We start from the raw sequence: 25,954 nt of genomic DNA on the forward strand, positions 1-25,954 counted from the left end.
GTCCAGGACTCGAGCTAAGGAGTTTCAAGAAAAAAAACAAACAAACTTAGATTTCAAGATTTGGCTAATGGGAGGTTCTAAAATTTCAATACTATTTAGTTCAATGGTTCCAACAGAACCTGGATTTCCCAGTCTTCTGAGAAAATGTTGATGGAAGAGTGTGAGAGAACAATTGCTCTAAGAGATGGAGAGGGAGGGCGAGGAGGAGGGGGAGGGGGGGGAGGGGAGGGGGAGGAAGATGGAGGAGGGAGAGGGAGAGGGAGATGGAGACCGAGAGGGAGAGACAAATTGAGATTAATAATCTGATAGCAGTATGTCTCATGTGGGTTCCTTCATGGGAGTAACTGCTCCGAGGCACTTAGTGACTGCCTACTTTATATAGGATTGTTAGCTCCCAGGTACTACAGACCCATCCCTCATAAGGGTCCTAGTGTCCGAAGTCACCTGTTCTTATGCTTGCAATGACTGCCTGCATGTGGGGTTCCAGCCTGGCCTTTCATAGGTTCTTAGTTTTGTGACACATGAATTAAAAATCCAGCTTCCTTATGTTGATTTTTGTAAGAGCTGGCCCATGGTTTTAACATCCTTAAGGTACAAAGGATCAGGGTATTTGAAAATCTTTCCTGGACCAGAAAGTCTCCATTATCAGTTGTCATGTCAAATAGATGTTGTTGAATGTTGACCTTCATCTTCATCCAGGATATTGACTGTTGCCAGGTCCCCAATTAGACACCTATGAGTTGACAAGCGATGGCTAGTCCAACTGCATGTTTTTTATTTAACCCAGTGAGTCCACAGTTTCCCTTTTTAGTATGTCTTAGCAAATATCTTGGGTATGGCATCAGCATACGCAAGGGAAGAGCCAGGCACGGTGATGCCTGCCTGGAATCCCACAGCTCGAAAGGTAGAAGCAGGAAGACATTGAGATCCAGAGTTCAAGGCCAGCCTGAGCTACATAGAAAGATCTCGGCTCAAACACAAACAAACAAACAAGGTGCAATTCAACAAAGAATGTGAAACTACAAATAGGTTAAGTGCTGTTAGGGAATTAGTTTTTCAAAGTATCTTTAAGTTTCTTGGTACCACTAGGCAGAAAAGCACCAGGAAGTCAGCAGATACATGACTGGGTGGGAGAGCCATAACTTCCACGTCAGTCCAATGTCATGCCACTAGATGGAAAAGATGTCTCAAAGCTATCAGTGATTCCATCACAGTTGCTAAGCATGACACTGAATGGCTTTGAAAGGTTTATATGGTGCCTGGGTAGGTAACCTAGAACTAGACTTTCCATAATTGGACCTATCTCCTGCTGAGGTCAGTTGCTCCCTTTGCCATCCTGATGGCCATGGTAGAAACATCTCTGGCCAAAACAGCCACTAACTGGCTATTTTAAGTGGAGTGTCTTGTTGTCTTTGGAAAACAATATGGCACAGCAAACACGCCTTCATGGGCCATAATAGCAACACTTTGTCAGCTTTTATCAGGGCAGTTGAGGGCAGCCCTGGCAGCAGCCACACCCCAAGTCCTCAAATGGAACTGGCAGGTTAGCCTCTTTCTTCCATATGACAAATGTTTATACAGAGCTGTGGTTACTTTGGTTCTAGTTTTCATAAATAGAGACCAATTGTACCTGTCAAGCTTCCAATCCTAATCCCTTAAGCCACTGCTCACGGCAAGCCATGAAGAACAAGTGGCTTCTCAAGGTGACACCTGTAACTACTGTTGAGTGTGGACCAGGGGTCCTCCCCTCACCATTAATTCATTAAGACTTTATTGCTATGCCAGAGAAATGGCTCAGTCAGTAAAGTGCTAGCTGTGTAAGCCTGAGGACTCCAGTTTGATTTCCAGCATGCATATATGTGTATCTGTGTGTATATCTCTGTGTATGCACATCTGTGTATATGTGTGTGCATGTATATATGTATATGTATTCATGTGTCCCTGTGTGTATTTGTATGTTTGTATTTGTATCTGTGTGTATGTGTCTCTACATGTGTGTACATATATCTGTGTTTTATATATATATATGTATCTGTATGTGCATGTGTCTCTGTGTGTATGTGTATATCTCTGTGAGTGTGTATCTGTGCATGTCTGTGGGTTTGTGTATATCTCTCTGTGTGTATATGTGTGTATCTGTTTATGTACATGTTTATATGTGTGTTTTCACATGTATATTTTTGGAGCTAGAACTAAATAAAGAGGCCACACATATGGAATAAACCATCATCCTGTAAGTACATTCACAATTTCAAAGCACTCAACTAGTAATTTCAAAAGGCTGCCTGGTGGGAACAGGTCAGAGGATGGTTGCTTTGGGTCTCTTGTTTGTCTGTCCCATGTGGTTGCTCAGTGTCTGTTAGTCACCCTTCCATCACTAAGACAAAATACTCCAGAGAAAGAGCATAAAGGGAGGCAGATTTTGATTCATAGCTTTAGTTTAGTGTTGGCTGGGTCCAGTGCCTTGGGGCTGAAGCTAGGTAGAACATCACAGTGGTAGACACATGTGGAAAGGGAGGGTGCTTACCTTCAACAGCCAGAAAGCAGAAAGGCATACTAGAAGAGGACACAGGGGCTAGGGAGATGGCTCAGCAGGTAAGGGTGCTTGTTGCACAAGCATGATGTGATGGCTAGCTTTAACTGTCAACTTGACTCGACCTAGAACCACTTGGGAAGAGAGTCTCAGTGAGGGATAGGGATTGCCTACACTGGGTTGGCCTGGGGGACTCTCTTAACTAAGTTAATTGATGTAGGAAGACCCAGCCCAGAATGGATGGCACCATTCCCTAGGCAGAAGGTCCTAAACTGTATGAGTAGAGAAACTGAGCTAAGTACAAGTATGTGAGCAAGCATGCATCCATTTCTCTTTGCTCGTCAGTATGCATGTGATGTGACCAGCAGTCTCAAGCACCTGCTACTGTGATTTCCCCACAACTGGACTGTCACCTGGAATTTTAAGCTAGAATGAACCTTTCTCCACTAAGTTGCTTTTACCATAGCAACAAAAATGAAACCAGGATACTCAAGGAGCTGAGTTCCGATCCCAACACCCACATAAAAAGCTGGGCATGGCCATGTGTGTGCCTGTAACCCCAGCACTGTGTGGCGGGGGTTGGGCGGGCAAAGACGGGGGCTCACTGAGGCTTGTTGGTTGCTAGCATAGCTCCAGGATCAGTGAAAGATACTGTCTCAAAGGAGTAAGGCAGAGCACACTAGAGCAGGATACCTACATAAAACACACACACACACACACACACACACACACACACACACACAGAAGGGCAGAAGGGAGGAAGGAAGGGAGAAAGGGAGAACAGAAGGGAGGGAGACAAGGAGGGAGGGAGGAAGGGACGGAAGGAGGGGAAGAAGTCAGGGCCAAGGTATATCTTTCAAAGTCCTGCCCCCAGTAACTCACTTTTCAATCAGGCCCTGCCTTCCAGGTTCCATTACCTCCCAGCAGCCCATTCAATTACCCATCCACGAATGGATTACTCCATCAGTAAGAGCCCTCATGATCCAATCACTTCCTCAAAACCCCAGGCCTGAACATTGCTTGGGGACTAGCCTTCAATACATGAGCCTCTGGGGAAGATTTCATATTCAAACCATAAAAGCACCACTTCTGGTAGCTGGAATACCAGGATTCCCTCTTGCCTGCAAATGCTACGTGAGGAAATATAACAAGAGGAAGCAAAAAGCTATGAAAACAAAGGCAAGCACCACCAAACCATGGTGCGGTGCGCTGTGGTTACACAGCCATCTCAAGGATACTGACTGACCTGCAGAGGTGAAAAGGACAGGAAACGTTTTCAGGGGACAGGGCATGATTGCCATGTCTCTCCTTTAAAACAAGGCAGGTGATCCTTCGGTGAGCATGAGGCCTAACTCTCTTCCTTTATGACCCAAGCTGGCTCTCCTGCTTTCAATACATAATCTGGGCATGCCCTGCAGATGTGATGCCTGAGCCACTCTGCAAAACATCAGCTGTTTTGCATTTTTCTGCAGGAAGGCAGAGTTAAGGTACCCAGAATGCAAAGCCCATGCCCTCAGCATTGTTGAGACCTTTTTTTTTTCCTGGAGTGTGTGGAAAATTCAGGGCAAATTTCTACCAGAAAGCTGAGCAATGGCCACACAAATCATCTGAGCATGCCAGCAACAGAGGGGTGGGGAATGGGCAGGAAAATGAAGACCCAAGTAGGAGAGGGAGCAAGTGAGAGAGGAAGACAGGCCACCTAAGTGACCCCTGCCACCTGCCATCACCTGAGGCCACACAAATGTACCCAGATCATGGCCTGCCAGGTCGAGAATATTGGCAGATAATAATTTCTGAGAGAGACTCAGAAAATCGGCAGCCATTTCTTCGGAGGATTGAAATAGCCCCAAGCAAGCTGCTCTTAAAATTATACCAAAACTCAGAAGACAAAAATCCAGACAAATACTTACACACACTGTTCATTACATTCACAATAGTCAAAAATGGAAAGGACCAGGATGTTCATTAACAGACAAATAGATACACAGAATATGATACGGCCAAGCAATGGAATATTATTCAGTCATGAAAGGAAATGGAATATGGATAAATGCTACAACCTAGATGAAGAAGTCTGAAATAAAATACTACATGTATGGCGTACAAGCTTTTCTTTCAGGGAAATGACAGAGTTGGTAGCTGCACAATACTATGAATGCACTAAAAGTCACTGAAAAGCTTAATTTCATGCTCTGTGAACTTCGCCTCAATAAAAAAACGCTATCCAGAAGGCCTGCTCCTGGTCTGATTTCCATGATTTTGTGGTAGCTTTAACTTGGTAGAGTTCTGTAAATTGTTAACCAGCCATGGCCACCCAGTACACACAGGCTCCTGCCAAACAGGAAGTCAGTGTACTTCAGCTCTCCTCCGCTTCTCAGATGCAGACCTCCTTAACAAACATCAGCTCACTTACAGGACTCCAAAGGCAGGAGGAAAAGGAGAGGGCTAGAATGTTCCAGCACTTTCCTCATGTGACACCTGGCTAGAGGTCATAGCAAGGGTAGACTTTGGTCTGAACTACATTGGCCGCTTTATTTTGTAAAATTAACATTATACTATGGCTTCTTTTTAAAAAAATATTTTATTATTTTTATGTGTATGACTGTATTACCTGCATATATCTAAGTGCACCTGTGTCATACAATGCCCATGGAGGTCAGCAGAAGGTGTCAGATCCCCTGGAACTAGAGATATAGACAGTTGTTAGCTGCCATGTGGGTGCTGTGAACTGAACCTGGGACCTCTACAGGAGCAGCTAGTGCTCTTAACTACTGAGCTATCTCTCCTGCCCCTATACTATGGTTTCAAATAGGTAAAAACACATGGATAAAATAAAATACAATAAAAAAAAATAAAACTAAGCCATGAAATTACTGCTGTTCCAAACATAAACACTCTAGGGTTTCCCTCTATAGCCCAGGTTTGTCTGGAACATTTTAGATAGTCCACCCTAACCTTGAACTCATGGCAATCCTTTTGCCTTGGGTTTCTGAGTACTAGGATTCCAGCCTGGCTTAAAATTCTAGTTTTAATGGTAAATTAGAAGATTTGGGCCTTATAATACAAACCAGGTATCTACTGAAATGAAACAGTAAATGGAAAAATGCCATCTTGATTATGTTAATTTAGGTAGGAAGCCCCGTCCACTGTGGGTGGCACCATTCCCTATGCCAGAGATCCTGGCCTGTATTAGAGTTGGGAAAGAGAGTTGAACATTAGCATGTGTTCTCTTTGGTCCTGATTATGAATGCTACATGACCAGCTCCTTCAACCTCTGGCTGCCATGAAGGAGTGTAATCTGGACCTGTCAGGTACATAAACCCTTTTTCTTCTAAGTTCCTTTTGTCAGGATATTTTATCACACAGCAACAGGAAAAGAAACTAAGACACCCTGTTTTAAGGTAAAAGGCAGAGCATGATAGAGTGGGATACCTGGCGTCCTCCTCGGGCCTCCGTGCATACACAGGTGTGCACGCTTGTATGCATACACATGTGCGTACACCACACACACACAAGTCAAACAAAAAGAAAGAATATTGGAGTTAATTCTCATAAAGGCTTTGTTTCAATTCCAGATGGTTCTCCGAGGAGTTTTCTGTGGTCAATATTGCCTCACTGAGGTCATCATTGTTGGGAGAGGATGTGGCCATGCACATGAAAAACTAAAATGCAACCAACTATGTCCTGATTTATATGCCCTTGGTTTCTTAGTTTGGGTAAATGTGTCCTAGTGATATATGAACTGTGAAATAACAAGCAATTTATTTGATACCTAGAACAGAGACTGGAACTTAGTAGGTATTCAATGAAGTGTTGGTTGAATGGCTTCCTATATCTTTTCAATATTTATTATTATTTTAATTACGTATATGTGTATGAATGTATGTACACATGAGTACAGGTGCCTGAAGACGCCAGAGGTTTTGGATCCCCCTGCAGCTGGCAGTTGTGAACTGGGGAACCAAACTCTGGTCCTCTACAAGAGCAGCATGTACTCTCAACCACTGGGCTATCTCTCTAGCCACTCCCCCTCCCACTTCTTTTTGAGAGAGAGTCTTACTATGTAGCCCCAGCTGGCCTGAATTTCAGTATGTAGACCAGGTTGGCCTTGAACTCACAGGGGTCTACCTGCACTGCCTCCTGAGTACTGGGATTAAAGGCATGTCCTCCTATGCCTGGCCCCTATATCTTTAACATGCCCTTTTATCCATTTGTCCTAATCACCTTTTCTCATAGGCATTATTTGTAACCATAATCATCAGTGTGTCCCCAACCTGATTCCTGATTCAATATAACTGATTTTGAATTTCAACATCACCACTACCACCTTGAACATTATAAATGAAAACAATCTTAGGGAGTTTGAGGTGCCAGTTTCCTCCAGATCTCCCTAGACCTGGTCCCATCTCAAGTTCCCTTCCCAAGACACAGAATAACAAAGGCTTTTCTCTGGTCAGTTCCTCCTGTTCTGCTTCTCAGGCCCTGCTTCCTCATTCATGCCTGTGTGACCATGCCCAGATTTTCATATGAGTTCTAGGGATTTGAACTCAGGTCCTTATGCCTTGGCAGCAAGTGCTGTTACCACTAAGCCATCTCCCCAGGCTGCCTCCATCATAGGAATGGATAAAGGCAGTTTTCAAGAATAGTAGATGTTGCAAAGCACATTTACAAAAGTGGAAACTGCCTCACAAAAATTCAGAAATCATTGCCTGCATAATAACTTATTAGTATTGTTAGTAAGTTATAACTAACCAGCATTCTGATGCAGTTGCTCATTTAATCCTATAAAGAAGGTACCTATTATCAGCCCATTCTATAGATGGGAAAGTAGAGGATGGACAGGCAGAGGCTGCTACTAAGTAGCAGAGGCAGAATCTTGCCGAGGTAAAAACTTCATCACTCTCCCTATGGTGAGGTGCCTCAGCAGACAACTCCCTCTCAACTTGCAGATGTTTAGGAGACAATATAAAGTAACTGAAAATTATCTTACAACTATGAAACACTGCTGCACCAAGTAGAAAAGTTAAATAATTGAAAGTATCTCCCTCCCCCAGAAAGCATGCACACCACTCTATTAGAAACAATTTCAATTTTGTCCAGTCACAGCATGTGCCCTGCTGCCTGTGGGAGGTTCCAATTGCAGGCAGAATAATGATGATGCTATAAATAGTGGTCTGCATAGAGGAGGGGAAACAGAGAAAGACAGGCTTGGATGTATTTGTGTGGGGGCGTTTCTCATGCCAATCCACCAAACCCACACACAATCAGACACTAGTCAGACATACTTTGAAGTGGAAAGGCTGAGTGTCAGCCCACTCCTGCTTAGGTCCCTAAATAGACAGGAGCTGCAGAGGAAATGAGAATCCGAACCTGATTCTCTCCATGCTGGGTTGTCACACACGGTCATCTCCCTCATCCTCCTTAACCCATGGAACCCTGGCAAATGCAGGGAGATGGAAAAGGGGTGACAGTAGAGGATATTTAAGTCCCTGGTAGAGCCTTCTATTCACTGTACTTAAAAGCACGAATCATCTAGATAGGGTTTAATTAACATTCCTCACAACCCTATGGGTGCCTTTCACTCATGTCTGCATTTGAGATCATGTCAACTGCTTATTGAATTGAAATTGCTTTGTAACTCATCTGGCCGATAAAGTAGCATCCCTGGCAAACCCCAAATGCTATGTGAATGCTAAGAAGATAAAGCCGAACCAAAGGTAAGACTCACTTGCAGACGGAAGCACCACTGAGGTGCCGGGGTGATGACAGCTCAGGTGCTGGGGTGACAGCTCTGGTGCCGAAGCTCTCACCTTGCAAGCATGAAATCTGCGCCCAATCCCCCAGGGTGGAAAAGTGTGGTGGTGTGTGCTTGTGATCACAGCACTTGGGAGCTGGAGATGGGCATCGCTGGTGCTCGCTGGCCAGCCTGCCAGCCTAGCCTACTTGGTGAGCGCCAGGTCAATGAGAGATCTTGGCTCAAAAAGCAAGGTGGATGGGCCCCTGAGGTATGATGGCTGAAGATGTCCTCTGGCCTACACACACACACACACACACACACACACGCACATATACACACATAGACACACATACACATACATGCACCTATACCTACACAGAGATACATACACACACATAAAGATACACATATACACAGAGACACAGAGACACACACAGCTACACATATACACCCAGACACACATGCACATACACATACATACACACAGAGACTCACATACTTACAGACAGACACAGACACAGGTGCACGCGCGCACATGCGCGCGCGCACACACACACACACACACACACACACACACATGGTGGATGGGCCCCTGAGGTATGATGGCTGAAGTTGTCCTCTGGCCTACACACACACACACACACACACACACACACACACAGAGAATCACGAGGACAGGTTCAGTCTTCAATGGGAGGCCTTCCTGCACCAGAGTCACACAGACAGGACAGGCACAAAGCTGAAGTAGGAGCACAGCCTTTCTATTCAGTAAGCTCCACAGGAGAGGAGCTTGGATAACTCAGTCCTCCCTGACTTTTCTGCTTGCCACCTTCCCCCTCTGTGGTCTTTGCTTCCTATTTAGCGACGATGAAAAATCTTCCATAGAATGTGAAACGTAACTGTGGTTCAGAAAATCAGTCTTGTTTTTGGATAGACTGTTTTATTTTTTTATTTTTATCTTTGATCTTTTATGAAATAGGGTCTCCCAGTAGCCTCAGCTGGCCTGGAACTTGCTATGCAGACTAGGCTGGCCTTGATCTCACAGAGATCCACCTGCCTCTGCATCCTGAGTGTTAGGAGTAAAGACATGTGCCACCAGGCCCAGCTGGATTGAATATTTTAGAGGGTGAAAGAGGACCTCTGCTCCCTAGTAAATTTCATAGAGGCAGAACACTCTCAAGAAGTTTCACACTTAAAGAAGATCATGCTCTGCTTCTACTTAGGAAGCCTTTTGCCAAGTTTAAAGTCATTTGTTTTTAAAGACTAGGAATCAAAGACATAGCAGAGTCATTTTCAAGTCTAATACTATTCTTAGAGAACTGCAAATAACAACCAAAGTTTTTCTAATTATGCTCCAGTGAGCTCAGAGACTTGCTGAAGACTCCCGTTACTCTAGTGTGTGTGTGCCTGCTTGGTTTGCGTGCTTTGCCTATGTATATCCGTGTATAAAAGCTCTTTCATAGACACCCACACGACCTATAAATACCTTTTGGTACTTGTATAAATAGATAAGCACTTCTTAAAAATAAAAATGTTTTAACCAAAGCAATTGCATCAAAATGGGATTTCATCCATTGGAAGCAGGGGAGAAAATACAATTTGGTCCAACAATCTGTGTATAAGCAGTAATGGTTAAAGCTAGTATTAAAATACAGTGCTTTTGAGTTGACTACATTTTTGTACTTAGTTTTTGTGGGTATAACATGGATGTCATTTTAAAAGAGAAAACATAGATCTAGCCAAAAATTTTTATCTGCATATATTAATTATACAAAATAATGAGTTTCATAATGACATTTTCTTATATGTATGTATGATAGAAAAAAACTAGCATCTTCCAGATGTGACTAGCTTTTATAGTACCAGAAGGACTATGCTTCTGGGGAAGAAAAGTTAGCTACAGTCTTACCCAGCTGTAAACCATGTGAGCTGTAATAACAACCAGTGTGATAAGATATGCCCATGGGTACAATAATGGCACAGATGTTATGGAGGTAAACAACCACTCTCTGCTTGGATTTAAGATCCACTCCACAGGAGAAAACATATGCCTGGTCCTGTAAATATGACCAAGAATCCAAGAATGGAGAGATTATAGGCCCCAGGGCTGAACCTACTACTATTATTTTGCTAAATGGACATCATATCAAACTGCCCTCTAAATTTTTTCTCTCTATACCCATAGATCAGTGCAATTCTCAGATCTCATCAGAGAAGTTTCCTTGTGCAGCGGACAGTTGTTAGAGTAGAAAGTCACAACTGGTTAAAGTGCAGAGAATAGGTGTCTGTGGAGTGCTCAGCCATCAATGGGACATCTATATCACACTCCCTCCCAACAGGGCTCCAGGGCAGAAAGACTGTAAGAGCCAAAGGTCAGAGGGGATCAGAATGAACTAGTGTCTTCTGAACAGGACAGAAAGATACTCATGAATTCACAGCAGCTGTGGTTACCTGCATAAGATCAAACTAGTTAACATTCCAGCATGGAGGGGGCAGGGGCTTATGAGTCCCCACCCTTAGCTCAGAAGCTATTGGCAGTTGATGGCTTCTAGGGGAGGGATAGTCAGTTTTCTTTAAGGGCTTATGCTCTGGTAGATGAACCATGCTCCAGTGCTTGGCCCACACTCATGAGTATATGAGCAATACAAGTTGGACTTGGTGGACTTTTTTAAAGAGGACATGAAATTAGAAGGTGGGTGGGGTAGATCTGGAAGGAGTTAGGGGGGGTAGTGGGGATGAATATGATCAATATACATTGCATGCATGTATGAAATTCCCAAAGAATTAATAAAATATATATTTTAAAAAGAATCTGCTGGGGTTTGAGAGATGCCTCAGTGGTTAAAAGCACTGACTGCCTTTGCAGAGGGCTCAAGTTTGATTCCCAGCACCCACAATGGCAGCTAACAACCATCCCTAACTCCAGTTCCAGGTGCTCTGACACCCTATTCTGACCTCTGCAGGCATTGCACAACCCCGGGTGCACTTACATTCACTCAGGCAATACACTCAAAAATAAAAATAATAAAAATAAAAATTTTTAAAAAAGAATCTGCCAGATGTGGTAGCACATGTGTATTCCCAGTACTTGGAAGATGGGGATCAGGAGTTCAAGATCATCCTTGGCTACAAGGCCAGTCTGAGCTACATGAGTGCCTGCCTGTATCAGAAAAAAAAAAAAGAGAAAAGAAGGGAAGGAAGGAAAGAAAAAGAATCCTTATTTTGATAGAGTTATGACTAAGGAACATGTTTCCAAATTGCAAGACTTTTAAAAGAATCTGCTTCTGTTTCCTTAACTAAATAAATCAAGAGAATGAGCTGAAATAAGATAGAAAACAAAAATCCAGGGGTCAAAATACTGGTGGTGTGTGAGCCCACCTTATCAGCAGTGAACTTGAGAGACCTTGAGTATGTCCTTGAGGCTTAGTTTCCCACCTATCACAACAGACAGTTGATCACAGGCTTTAGGGGCAAGAGGTGCTGTTCCACCTGTTATCAGAAAACCCTCTTCTTAGGCAGACAGAAGAATTCCTCTAAAGGTTTGGTAATGCCAGAAGATGGGGTAACCTTTCCTACCCCAAGTCACTTTCCCAACAACATGGGGCTGTTTCTCTTATAATTGAGTCAGGGTAGTAAGTGTGGAGAAGGACCTAAAGTCACCTACATTAGGTTCTGGGATCTTGCCTTGGCTTCCAATGGAATCCACCCAGGCCTCCGCCCCCTAGTGGTAGCTCATATAAACCCCTTCTGTTCTGAGCCTGCTCATGCTGGCTGAATACCAGGCACTAATGTGTATTTTCTTCTTTCCTTCCAATGGCCAAAATCCAATTTCCATGCAAATGCTTTGGTCAGAATATTCTTATTTGTAACAAGTGAAAGACTTTCCCAGAGTAACGGGAAAAATTGAACTCATTGTTATAGATTGTGTAGAATTCCTCTAGAACAGAAGTGGTTTATTTCATCCTAAGTATTAAGACTCACTGAGCTTAAAGGGGATTTATTAGTCCAGGTCTCCCTAGGGTTGTCCAAATCCACAGACACCAAGGCAAGCGCTGGGCCCATCTCCTGATGATCCAGGAAAGGGATAAAACAGAGCCTCCTGCTCAGTCCTCTGGGCTCAGAATACATTGACGTGTAATAGTTATTAACTGTTTTGCTGAATGCTATTACCAATGTATTTATTAAAAGAAAGTGTATAACTGACCACTATCAGGTGCAGGGGGCTCTCTCTGGATTCCCATAGGTCAGATGAAACCTCATCATAAAGAATTTCAAAGCCTCTGATTATTTATGTGCGCATGTGTGTGTATGTGTATATGTGTATATGTATATGTATTTCAAATTCCCCAATTTTACACACACACCCACACACACACCATGTCTTCCCACACTTTCTTCACATCTCTCCTTGGGTGTCACCTTCTGACAGAGGCCCTCTATGATTGTACCATATAAAGAATTACCTTTCCTCTCTATTTTCATTTTCTTTACATTCTAGATATTTTCTGTGAGCATTTGTCTATACACTCTTGGGGAGGATGTGAAAGTTTGCTTTTTTTTTTCTCAAGGGTACATATCCAGTTTGAAGGACAGTATAAAATTTGGGTACTCAGTAAATACCAAAGGAATAAATGTCAGAGCCTTTCCAGAACAATAGAGAATTATTTGGGGATAAGTAGAAACCATCTCATTTGTACCTTCTGTGGGGGGAAATGGTAATTTTAACAGAGAGGACCAGTCACACCCTCCTTAAAGTTCTCCTGGTTCAATCTCTGTGACTAGAGATGGCTTTGATGGTTAGCATTCACTGTCAGCTTGACTGGATTTGGAATCACCTAGGAAATGCTCCTCTGGATGTGCCTTTGAGAGTAATTCCAGAAAGATCTAACTGAGAAGGGAAGACCCACTCTGGATGTGGGTGGCAACATCCCATGGGCTGGGGCAGGGGTCCCAGACTGAATAAAAAGGGGAAAGGAGGGCCTGCCAGATGGCTCGGCAGGTAAAAGACTTTGCTGCATAAGCCCAAGGACCTGAGGTTGATCATCAGATCCTACAGTGGAAGGAGAGAATCAACTCTTAAAAGTTGTCCTCTGATCTCCACACTGCACCATAACATGCATATGCCCATGCTCATACAATAATAATAAGTAAACCAAAATGTTATTAAAAGGGAAAAGGGAGAAAGGGAACTTAGCACTGGCATTCCTTATCTCTGTTTCTGGGTCAGCACCAAGAACCAAGCCACTCCAGGGTGGCCATGCCTCTCTGCCATGATGGACTGCAGTCCTCTGAACTGTGAGCCAAAGCGAACCCTTCCTCTCTTGTTTCTTTTGGTCAGGTATTTGGTCACAGGCAAGGCATTTCAATGTAAAGTCTCGCAATCATTTTTCCTTTACTGGCTGTCAAAATAGATAGTTCAATGTCTAGTTCAATTTGTGTCTTTTTGACATAATGAAGATGCTTCTTGGTGCCTAGGTTTTAGTGAACATTGTGTGAAGCAGCATGTTTTTCAATGAAAAACTGCCCTACATAGGACTAGACTCGGCTTTACCTACTAGGGTTTTCCCAAGAGGAAGGCACCTGCCTGAGCTACCTTTGAGTTACAAAGGTGTCATTGATTGCCAGGACACTTACTGCTGGAGCAGGAGTCTTCTTTAGGACTGGAAGACATCGGCTGTGCACAGAGCTGACAAAGACAGTCTCTCCCGTTGAAGGTGACTCGGTCTCCGGGTGGAAACGGGCGCCTGAGAGACAGAAAGACAATGCCCTCAAGATTATTCCAGCACTTTCACTCCTTTTCCTCACTTCTGCCTGCTACTTATTTCTTGGAGGAACACCAGGCAGAATATCTTAAATACAGCCATGCCCTAACCTGCCAGCTGGACATGATCCAAACTAACACGTGTTTCATTATGAGACAAGAAGAAACTGTATCAGTTCCATGGGCTCTCTGGTCCCAAAGTGGCAAGAATTAGCTCCACTCACCAGTGGAGGGATGTCCCAACAAGTCACCTCACAAGGTGCACAGAGCAGTAAGTTTCAGAGCAGCAGGAAAGCCTTCATAAAAAAAATTTTAAATGCCATAAATTCCAACTGAAGTTCAGGGCACCTCCCCAAGTGAACTGCTTATAGAGTCAAAGCATAAGCTCTTTCAGTCCTGTGCTCTGTGGTAACTGTGCTGTGAGACTTTGTCCTTTTCTGGACATTTGAATCTGCACACTGCTGGGGAACCCAGTCCCTCATAAGCTAAATCAATAGGACAAGCTGTTGTACATATCTGTTTAAGAATCAGTAGCAGCTTCTTTTTCAGAAAGATAATTTCCCTTCCTGCTAGATGCTCATCACTAATACCACACTGCCTAAAAATGCCACCTTTTGCAGGAATGTTACTCACTTTTTCTCTCAGGTCACTAGGAGACAGCCTTTAACAGCAGCAATCACTAGATAACAAGCACATGACAGATGGTTTTCACACCTGCTTATTTGTAACAGGCCAATTTTCCAACCATCTTCATCAATGTGAATTTTTGAATGTGCAATTCCATCAGTTAGGAAATAAGGAACTCTCCAGACCTGACAACATGAATCTGAGTTGGAAGCCATGACTTCAGAGCAAGTTAAGCTTCTTGACATGTGCTGGTACTTTCACAGGCACGACCTCCCCTTTAAGTCATCCTTCCATGGTCAAACCTAATAAACTGGTAACTAGCCATAATAAACATACACAGATACAGCAGACTTAGCACTGACAATATGATTGGTCAAGTGTAGGAGGGTATTAGAGTCTTATACCCTCAAATATAGACAGGCCTATTTAGCACTGACAATATGATTGGTGCCAGTCATCAAGTGTAGGAGGGTATTAGAGTCTTATACCCTCAAATATAGACAGGCCTAAGGAGAGGTGGTCCTGTTCTCTCCATCAGACAGATAAGCCCCAAAGAGGGTATGTGGCTTAACTGAAGTGACCAGTAAGGGAGGGGAGGTCACAGGCAGGCAAAGGCACCTCTACCCAACTTAGAACTTGCTCTTCTTAATAATCAAAATCATACCCCGGTGGGCTATCGGTGGGCCCCCCACTTTGCACCCACTAACTAAGCTGGATAAGCCTCCAGCCCATTCTGTAAGGAGGGTATCAGAGTTGAGGGCCCATCCATACAATACAACAAGCACAGGTTCTTTGGTCTCTGCTCAGGGACAAGACCCAGGAGAGGTAAGCAAGATTTCTGGGACAAGTACAAGAGCTTACTCTCCATGGCTGACCCAGCAATTGTGAGCCCCTGACCATGACTATCCTTTCATGTGCTGTGTCCTAGGTGCCTGGCTGATCTTGCCCTATTACCAGTCCGTGCTTAATTTTAGACCTACACAGATCCCCTATGGTACCAGCCAAAGTCCAGTGCTCAGTTAGAAAATCAAATCCATCTTCCTTTTATAATGTGTAGTTCCCAGAACACAACAGCACATCCCCTCTCCCCGTCAAAGTTTTCTTCTCGCAGAGGGACCATTTTAATTAAACTATATTATACAGATGCCTCTGCAATAAGGTGTTGGTGAATTTTCCCCCTAAAACATCAAATTGTTAATGTCTTTTTAGGTTTCATAGAGCATTTAGTCTCTGTGACAATTCCTCAATGCAACTGTGACTGACAACAGCCCTAGTCCCTATTCAAAGAAATGGCAAACAAAGCTTTATTTAAATTAAACAAACATTGGACCTAATTTGTCCCATGAGTCAGTTTTCCAAGTCCTGGAAAGTATAGTAAAGATACAATTTCATCTTTTGAAATAGGGGGTCCTTTTAAGGTAGGCTGTACTGAATGCCTGGGCTCAAGCAATCCTCCCACGTCAGCCTCCTGAGTGCTGGGACTGTGGATACACATCTCTGAGCCCAGCTAGAGGAGACTGTTTTAAGTATACCCACATAGCCTGAATTTCCAAATAAGGTTCATCCATCTACGCATTTGTCCATTTCTCCACCATGTTTTCTTTACTCAAATCCCCTCGAGATCTAGCGGTTCCTTCGCAGTTGGTATCAAGTCACTTAAAATCAGTCACATTACTCTATAGGGGATGCACACAGAGTTTCCCAACTAAACTTCATTTTAATGAAGAATGACTAGACAATAAGAAGACATATCATAATAGGGCTATTTTAAGATTAAGTACTGTTCAAGACCAAAGGAGGCTGTCACAAGTTTTAAAGTCTGAAGCCAGCATTCCTCTACTGGAAGAAGACAGAGCCTTGAGAAAGATGGTCACTTACTTGCAGATTGTACAAGCAAAGCAGTTGGGATGGTAGGTCTTGCCCAGGGCAGTTACCACCTCGCCCTCCACAAACTCCCCACAGCCATGGCAGCGTGTCCCGTACATCCGCTGATAGTCCAGGGTGCAGAGATACTCCCCGTTCTTTATGAAGAAGCCACCTTGGGCCAGGTCGCAGCCACACACTGAGGAAAGACAAGTTCACGACTGGTCATCATCTGCCAAATCTCTGGGCAGCATCTGCTGAATGCTGGTTTCTCTCTAAGATCTCAGTGACTTGGGGGAAAGGGGAGGGGACTGGTACAAAGAGCTATTTATTATCGGGCTCTGTTTCCTCTTCTGTGTCCCTCCCCTGGGAGCTATGTAATATCTCATACAAGTAAAATCCACTGGCTGGGTCTCAATGGCCTTGGTGGTATGCCTGAACTTCAGAGGCGATCCAACAGTTTTAGATGGACAGATACACTGGATTCAGACTACCTCAGATGCTAACAAAGGTGTCCCTGGCAGAGGTATTAAGAAAAGTACCCACTGCTTGCCCCCACAACTAATTGATTTGAGTCGATTGTTACTGGATTAAGTAATAAATTCCCCCATAGCAAAATCTGTAGCCAAAGTTTCCAGTAACTATTTTTTCACGCTTCGGAAATACTTTCTCATAGCCATGAGGCAATCAGATCTTGAATTTTCTCTTTGTGCAGCAAATAGAATATTCCAATTATGTGTATAATGTACAGGGGAATGGAAATGGGCAGGTCAGAGAGGAAAGGAGACATATCCAAGATAAAGTTGTTTGTGACGTCAGGACATGCAAAGGGATGCTTTGTTGGGTCTGGATTTTGGCATCCTTTGCAAAACCCTACAGCTGCAGATTACAGAGATGGTGCCAAAAAGCGGGATGCCAGGGACTTGGGCCTGGTCTGCATGTTCAGACAGGACCCAAGCTGGTAACAACAACTTGTCCACAAATAAAGCCTAGAGCAATCCCCTGATAGCAAAGATTATCTACTGCCAGATGATGGGGAAGGAACAGTTATAGCTGGGCATCTCCAACCTTAGTCCCTGTCTTGTAAGGTTAGGCACTTCTGCACAAGCAAGGGTCTTAGACAAAGCACCCAGAATTCTTCTGGATTCTTCCTCCAAAGGGCTGGAGCAGGCCCTCTAGTAGGGTAGGAAAAGGTGAATTCAGTCACCAAATTGCACTCCTAAGAACCTACAAGAACACAGGGTTCCTCTAATTAATCCCCATGACTCATTAATAGTCTAAAGCCTAGCTTCTTAAACTGTGTGGGATCACATAACTGAATGTGGGCTTACAAAAAAAATGAAAATTGTAAAAGGTTCCTGTACACATAAAGACCAAAAATTAATTCAAAATCAAATGTGCAGTAAATCCAAGGTATTTCTGTTGGTAATCACTCATGGTGAATCATACAACCTCACTGCTGCCTTAATCCCTTTTTTAACAATATTAATTTTTATTTTATGGAGTGTTATGTCTCCATGTATGTAAGTGCAGTGCCAAAAGAGGACAGAGAGGACCCCCTGGAACTGGAGTTACAGACAGCTGTCAGCCACCATGTGGGTACTAGGATTTGAACTCCGGTCTTTTGCAACAACTGTCAGTGCTCTCAGTTGTTGAGCTGTCTGGCCAGCACCAAGATTTATTTATTTAAATAAATTTAAAAATTTATGTGTATGTAGGTGTGCCTGTGTGAGTTGATGTCTACCATGTGTGTAGGTGCCTGAGAAGGCCGGAGGGCATTGGAGCCACTGGAACAGATGGTTGTAAGCAGCTTCATGTGAGTGCTGGGAACTGAGCCCCAGCTCCCTGCAAGAGCAGTAAGCGCTCTTAACTGCTGAGCCTCCTCTCAGCCTTGATTCTGAACACACAACACATGTACTTTGAACTGCCATGCCATGTCATACAACGTGAATAAACACTGCCTGAAACACCTATGCTCAGATTCAAGACTATGAATCTGAATTGCAGTTTTTTTTCACTGCAATTCATACAAAGTTTTCTGGTTTATAGAAACATAAGGATTTAATTATGTAATTTTTCAGCAAGTGTCAAATTAGTGTGTCTTTTCATTGTACTGTGTTAGAATGCTTGGTTTTAAAAATTGTGTTTCAGTTGCTGGCTTGAGTTTCATTGAAAAAAAATCATTAGATAAATTTTGGCTTAGGCTTAAGACAGAATTTCCAACAATTTCTGTAATGACCCTAAACATACTATATCCATTTGTACTGTTTATTTATGCAAAGTGATGTTCTCAGCATTAATTAGTATAAAATCAAAATATTGGTGAACTCTGAAGACATTGAAGAAGCTCTATGTCCCACAGCATCAAATAGCCAAAATTTAATTCTTAATATAAAAATAAACAAGTATATCCATCTCATTAGTATGTAAATTTGTTTTAGATGCTAAATACCAAGTAGTACATAGAGCAATGAATTGTTTTAAAATAGATTTATGATTTATGATAAGTAAATGTTTGATTTGTATACCTATTTTACATACCTGGAGTTGTGTAAAAAAAAGTTTCTCAAGTGTTAAGGGGTTGTGAATGGGAAAAGGTTAGGAAACCCTGGTCTAATGAAGTAGTGCCAAGAACAGTAAGATTCTGACAGAAGTAACCCACCCCCCCCATGCCCAGTACTCTTGAGATTCAAGGTGACACTGAAGCCACAAACAAACTTTCCATGTAGACTCACTGGTCTTTGTTTAGACCAGTTTTCCACAGCTCTGACTTCCTTCTTGGCAATTCACAATGAAATAGCCTAGGATTATGGCCATAGACAATCATGCTTGAACCTGACTACCCTATAATAATGCTGTGATCATATTCTCATGGAAACAGCTCACTCCCCCTCTAACCTGTCAGCATCTCTTTCTGCATCTCTGGCTCTCACAACTACTTCTTCCTTTCCAAGAGGATCATGCCAGGACCCATGGGATAGCCTCATTCTGATCATGAATTCCTTCAGCAGAAACAATGGGGCAGGAGGTGGTTGGGCAGGGGTTGTCAGAACACCTTTTAGAAGCCTTTTTCAGTAATTTTACAGGTAAGCATCTTATTTTCCTACAAGATGACAAGGTATGTTATGGGCAAGTCTTTAACTGTACTTTTTGGGACTCTTTCTTCAGGAACCTGCAACCATAGTATCTAACATAATACAGAGAACAGAGTTTAATTAAATTGAATCCTGCCTCAAACTTGGCAGATTCCCACCCATTTCATTCCTCAGAGTCATGGAGTCATCAGAGCTACTGATGAATCACTTGTTCTTCTAAGCCTCTTATTTCTCAAAGTCTTGAGAAAGGACAAAACAGTGCATTTGGACCCTCATCTAGTTATCTGAGCTGGGTATCAAAATACACAGGTCCTTTATAAAAAGATCTGGTGGCAGCAAGGTAATCTTTATGCTAACACAGATCACTGAGACAGTTTCAAAGCAAACACCAAATGTTTTAAAAGTTCTTTCTGCCTCCTGCTTCCTCAGGGTAGCTCTGTGTGGGCTTCTTTGTCTGGTTCACATGGTTTTATGAAATTGACACATGCTCTCCTTAATTAAACTGTAGTTTTTATGAACCTAGCATAGCCTTACAAAATGATTTTGCAATCCATTTGAGAGATGCCAAACTGTGCCCCGTTGTGATATGATTTGGCTTTTCCCTTAATTCAAAGCCAAGCTTGCTTACCAAAAGACAACAACATTATTTATCGTGGTTTAGACAGTAAGAAAAACATTGTTTAAAGGGTCACAACAAGCACTGGAAGAAAAAGTCCATAAGATACTTAACCTAGATGATATTTAACATGATATTTTGCAAGGCTAGTGGGCTGGTGACAGAAGTTCAAGCTCTTTCCTCTTTTATTTCTTCTTCCTCCTCCTCCTCTTCTTTCCTCCTCCTCTCTCTTGCTCTCAATTTCTCTCTCTCTCTTTCTCTCTCTCCCCCCTATCCCCCACCCATCCTAGTCTCTATTGCCTTCCCCATGTAATACGAGGCCTAAGAGTGGTGGCGTTCACTCACTTCCACTAGGACTCGAAGCAAAGGATTCTTGAATCAATCATCTCCATCTGTGTCATGTGTCCTGAAAGCTTTAGACCACAATTTGAAATTGATCAGAGGAGAAACAACATGCCAACCTCAAAATGAGCATCTTCCAGCAGTCCCTAGCCTCTCAGGTCCTCCGTGATACCTTCACCTCCTGAAAAGGCTTCGGATGGTCTCTTCTGCTTCCTCTTCCACTCCCTCTCTCAGTAAATCACGAGCTGTACCGTTCTTCCACTCCTTGCTGTTTTGTTTGTTTTGGGTTTTGACAGGGTCTCCCTAGTCCCAGCCTGCCTGGAACATAGTATGTAGACCAGGCTGACCTCGATCTCAGATCCGCCTGTCTGCTTCCTGAGGGCTGGGATTAAAGGCATACAGCACCACGCCTGGCATCTTTCCTCCACTCTTACACCAACAATTCCAAAATGTCACTAAGCCTGATCTAGTTCAACAATGAAATATCTTTGGGATCCATTTACGTTCTCTGCCTTCTCCCCATCACTACCCAGACCCTGGCTTTAGCATTGCTCTCCTACATGGAAGCAATTTTATCATAACGGTATTTGAACTGGCAGGAAAAGAATCCACTGAAAAACTTGAGCACAATCTGAGTTTCCATTGGTGAAGCCACTGCTGAATAAATGCTGGTGCACCTAGTGAATGGAGCTGGTATTAAAATGCATTAGGCCAATCATGGTTGGCAATGTATCATTAAACGAAAAGAACAAAGGTTATACAGCAAAGAATTTTAATAACGCAATTTTCAGAAAAGTTCACTTATGCTTTTTTAAGTAAGGGAAGTGAGCTCACACAATCAGGGTTATTAAGTAGGCCCTCTCAGGAGGCTGAATTTTCATGTCCCTGTTCATTAACTCATTAAAAATATTCCATTTTAGTTGTGGTAATAAACATACAGCATACAATTTACCATGCTGATCATTTTTAAATGGACAGTTGAGTGGCTTATGTGGATTGACTTGGTTGCAGTATCAGTACCGCCATCCATCCACAGAACTGTCATCCTGAAAAGTTGAAACTCTGTCCCACGAAGCAGTAAGTCCTTTCCCCTTAGTCCCTCCAGCCCCCTGGATACCCCCATTCTGTTTTCTGTCTCAGTGAACATAACTGCTTGAAGTATCCCTATGTCAATGGAAGCTCGCCTTTAATAATAATAATAATAATAATAATAATAATATGTTACAAAATTGGAGTATTGACTGGAGAGATGGTTCATGGTTATGAGCACTTGCTGCTCTTGCAGCAGACCCGGGTTTGTTTCTCTCCTTTTATCATGTAGGTCCTGAGAATGGAACTCAGGTCATCAAGTTTGGCAGTAGACACTGTTCCCCATTGAGCTATCCCACTGGCCATTAAAATATTTTCAAAAAAGAAGCTTTAGTGACACTTAACTGATGGAACAATGAAAAAGTTTTACATCTACCTAATCACAAATATCTCAATTAGTAACGTCAAATTCAGTTGGGTATATTTAGATTTAGATTTAGATTTTTTTTATTAAATTTAACATAAGCCCAAGAAAATTAAATCCAAGATACATTTATTTCAGTAAAATCTCGGACTGCTAGTGCAAAGGCTGCACTGCGTTCTTCAACATCAATCATTAAAGCATCCGCCATGGAAGGCCCTGTGGAATCCTACTCTGCTTCGCCACCACTGAAGCCTGGCTCCAAACAGCCGACACTGTTGATGTTACACTCTTCAATCCACTCTCTACAAACCACTGTGTAAAATTAACTACTGGTTAAGTGGGGATATGTACATCCAAGAAATTTTATATAAAGGTTGTGAAATTAGTAACAGGCACATTTTTAAAAAGCTTAAACCTTAAAATAACAGATAAACAAGAGCAGCCTGGGCTGTAAAAATACCAGGGAACAAAGTGTGGAGGCGTCAGACAGGGAGAAAGCAGAATGCGGCTTCAGGAGCCTGAGCAGGGCTGCTCTCTTCACCCCCCTAAAACTGTCGGCTCCATTTGCTGTTCCATCATCTCCGGGAACTTCCATCTGCCTGTCCACCAGTTCATACTGCCATCCATTTAGCAGAAAGGGTCAGACTTAAAATTCTGCCCAAAGGTAATTCCCGGGGATGCCAGGCACAAAATCTCTCCTCTATCTGCAGTGGGGACTGCCCCTCACTTGGCAGTGTTGCTGACTACAAGTGGGTTTTGACTAGTTTGTAGCAGTAGGAGAAAAGGAGAGGACCTAGGAAACCTGTTCCTTAAGAATTTTAATTGGTCAATGAGGCTTCCATGTTCATCAGAGTGAGATACATATAGAAGGCGTCAGCTGGACAAGTTTTGGAGAATAAGAGACTGTAGAGTGTACGATGAGACTCCTATATGGAACAACACCCACCCACAGCTCAGAGACCTGTAAGAGCCAGGGCTGGTTCATGAATATATGAGGAGGCTTCCAGGCCAGTGGAGGCTTGATCATGTGAGCCCTGTGGCAGTGGTGGGGGTAAACTCGGGGCCCCTGTCAGCTCAATTAAACAAGGGCCCAAAGGGGAGGTGAGAAATAGGTGGTGGGTCAGCACTAGATTGTAAACTATTTGAGACTGGTTGCTGCTGGGTGAGGGAGTGTATGACTTACATACGACCACTGGATGGGCTAACTAGACTCCAGTGGACGCATTTACACTGAAGCACATTTGGGTATAAACACCTGAATGAATAGGACTCAACATGTATGGCAGAGTGCATAGGGTTTGGTGGGGTAGGGGGAAGCATGGATAGGGGAGGGGGTCTGGATGAGGGGGAAATATTGTATGAAATTTTAAAAGCTCAATAAAAAAAGTCAAAAAAAATTATTTTAATTGGGGGACCAGCAGCCTTTGGTAGGTCCTCTCTCTACTTTTCTAGGGCAGGTACAGACTAATATTCTGCCAGCAGTCAGTCCATCTCAGGGCATGAAGAGGTGGGACTGCGGCTCAGTGGGAGAGCACTTGCCTAGTATGTGTGAGGCCCTGGGTTCAACCCCAGTGCTGCCCCCCACCAAAAAGAACCACGGATATGAGGACCCTGTTGCTTGGGTTACCTCCTTTCGTTTCTGAAATGAAGGCCTTTTGTCTGGAAGTGCTACTACACTCTTGGTGAAGCTAAACCCTGCTCCACCCTTTCTAGAACAGCTTATCACTACTTCTTGGGCAGCCTCGTGCTGGAGACTCAGGTGTGATAGAGCCAGGAGCCGGATGGACATCTCCTCATGTCACCCTTGGATTAGTACTGTGAATACCAAATGTTTGTCCTCTCCCTCCATCTACTCCAGTGAAATTTTTAGCCATTTATTTTTATTGTTTGGGTTTTTTTTAAAGATACCCAGAGTATCCCTATGTAGTCCAGGCTGGCCTCATACTCTCTTTGTAGCCCAGGTTGGCCTCAAACTTGCAACAACTCACCCTCTCCTAACTCACCCTCTTTTTGTTTAGTTTTGTTTTTGTTGTTTTGTTTTCTGAGTCAAAGTCTTGGCCTTGATCTCATAGAAATCTGCCCATCTCTGCCTCCTGAGTGCTGGGATTAAAGGCATGTGCCACCACATTTGGCTCAGATTCACTTTCTTGAGTGTTGAAATTATAGGCACATGTGCCACACCCAGCCACCCTCCCCGTCTCTGGCGGGTATGAGCATGTGTGGTGCATGTGATTGGAGATGTATACATCTTGAGTGCTTGCTTCAGAGGCCAGAGGATGATGGGATGGCAGGTGTCCTGCTCTATCATGCCCCACCTTGTTCCCTTGAGACAGGGTCTCTCACTGAACCTGAAGTTAGGTTGGTAGGCAACAAGCCGCAGTGCTTCTCCTGTCTCTGTCCCCCGCAGTGCTAGGGTTACAGGGATTTGCAGGTGGGCTTTTCATGTGGGTTCTGGGGATTTCAACACAGTCCCTTGGGCCTGTGCAGCAAGCACTCTTACCCACTGAGCCATTCCCCAGTTCCTCCTTTAATTTTTAAAAAATTTCTAGGACTGGAGAGATGGCTCAGTGGTTAAGAGCAATGGCTACTCTTGCAGAGGACCCAGGTTCAATTCCTAGTACCCACATGGCAACCAACAACAGTCCATAACTCCAGTTCCAGGGGATCTGACGCCCTCTTCTGACCTTGGTGGGCATTATACAACATGGGTGCACTTATACACATGTAGGCAATGCATTCATACACAGAAAATAAAAATAACAAAAATTTAAAAAAATTTATTTCATACCAGATTTCTTCTATCCTTCTCCTCAAACCTTTTCTTGGTTGACGTTATAAAAGTAGACTTTGACACAGTGTCTTCCCAACCACCCACACTTCCATAACAGTGTGGGGAATGAGTTCATCCATTTCTGCTCTGACAGAGATCAGTGTGCTTGAAGCAACCACACAATACAACTCAGAATTGCTATGGCTGCAGGCCAGAGCTCAAAAATAGCTGTAAAATGCTCATCAACAATGATGTGAGGGGGAAGCTTCTGCCAGAAATAACCTTTGCAGATGCACTTATCTTGGACTCAAACTATAAGCCTTAGAAACAGATTGTAATCTTTTTTTTTTGCATTAATTCTAAATGCACATCAAAATCAATGATAGTTACAAGCTCAACCAGATGGTAAAACAGGTCCCAAACAAGGCATTTAGGGGTTTCTAGTTAATTCAGAGTTTGAATTTATGATCCTAAGAGCCTTGGTTGGCTGTTTATTAATAAAACCTTTGACAACATAGTAAATTAGTTTTCAGCATTTGTTATAGAACTTCACAGGCAAACAAAATTATTTATAAACCACTCAGAAAAACAAAGACATTATTCAGAATTATATTTTCCACTTAGTGTAACTTTTTCCCTTTACTTTTTAAGATTTGCCTCATAACATAAAATCAAGTAGTAAAATCTTTTACCATAGCATAGATTACCTTAATATAAGACATTAGGGCTGCCCTCCATTGATACCCAGCACTGAAGAGGGGAAAAAAAAAAAGATTGACTATGCTTACAGCCAGGATTTAAATCTCAAACTAGGCCACACATTTGAATTTTGGACCCACGGGAAAATTTTACTAAGGTCTGTATCTCTCCTGTCCCTTCCGCTTACTTGGTGTCCAGAATGAGTTGCTATACCTATGTCTCCTATAAAATCCCACATACCGAGGAGAAAGCTGTGGAGATACTTTCACATGTGTCTGTGAACAGACCCTACAGAAAGCAGATAAGGGCACAGATACATCCTATTTTTACCAGCAACAAGGAGATGTACTTCCCACGGAGCCTGGTGGACCTCACTATGTCTGCCTCCAAGTTAATATAAGGACAACACTTTTATCTCATAGTACTCCTGCTCCGCTCTGCCATCTGCTCCTCTGACC

General features: G+C 43.1%; 1 protein-coding gene across 12 annotated transcripts in view; it reads right to left on the reverse strand.

Moving 5' to 3' along the window:
* The window catches only part of Ablim1 (actin binding LIM protein 1), a 232,564-nt gene that overhangs the window by 119,038 nt on the left and 87,572 nt on the right, over positions 1 to 25,954 (reverse strand). For all 12 annotated transcript variants that reach the window (XM_029562132.1, XM_029562133.1, XM_029562139.1 and 9 more), the window contains 2 exons: positions 16,537 to 16,720; positions 13,905 to 14,014 (listed from right to left, as the gene is read on the reverse strand). In XM_029562132.1, coding sequence (XP_029417992.1) covers positions 13,905 to 14,014; positions 16,537 to 16,720 — 294 coding nt within the window. The remainder of the gene's footprint in view (positions 1 to 13,904; positions 14,015 to 16,536; positions 16,721 to 25,954) is intronic.

Source organism: Nannospalax galili, unplaced genomic scaffold, assembly GCF_000622305.1.
Source record: "Nannospalax galili isolate Female #2095 unplaced genomic scaffold, S.galili_v1.0 scaffold974, whole genome shotgun sequence".
NCBI lineage: Eukaryota > Metazoa > Chordata > Mammalia > Rodentia > Spalacidae > Nannospalax > Nannospalax galili.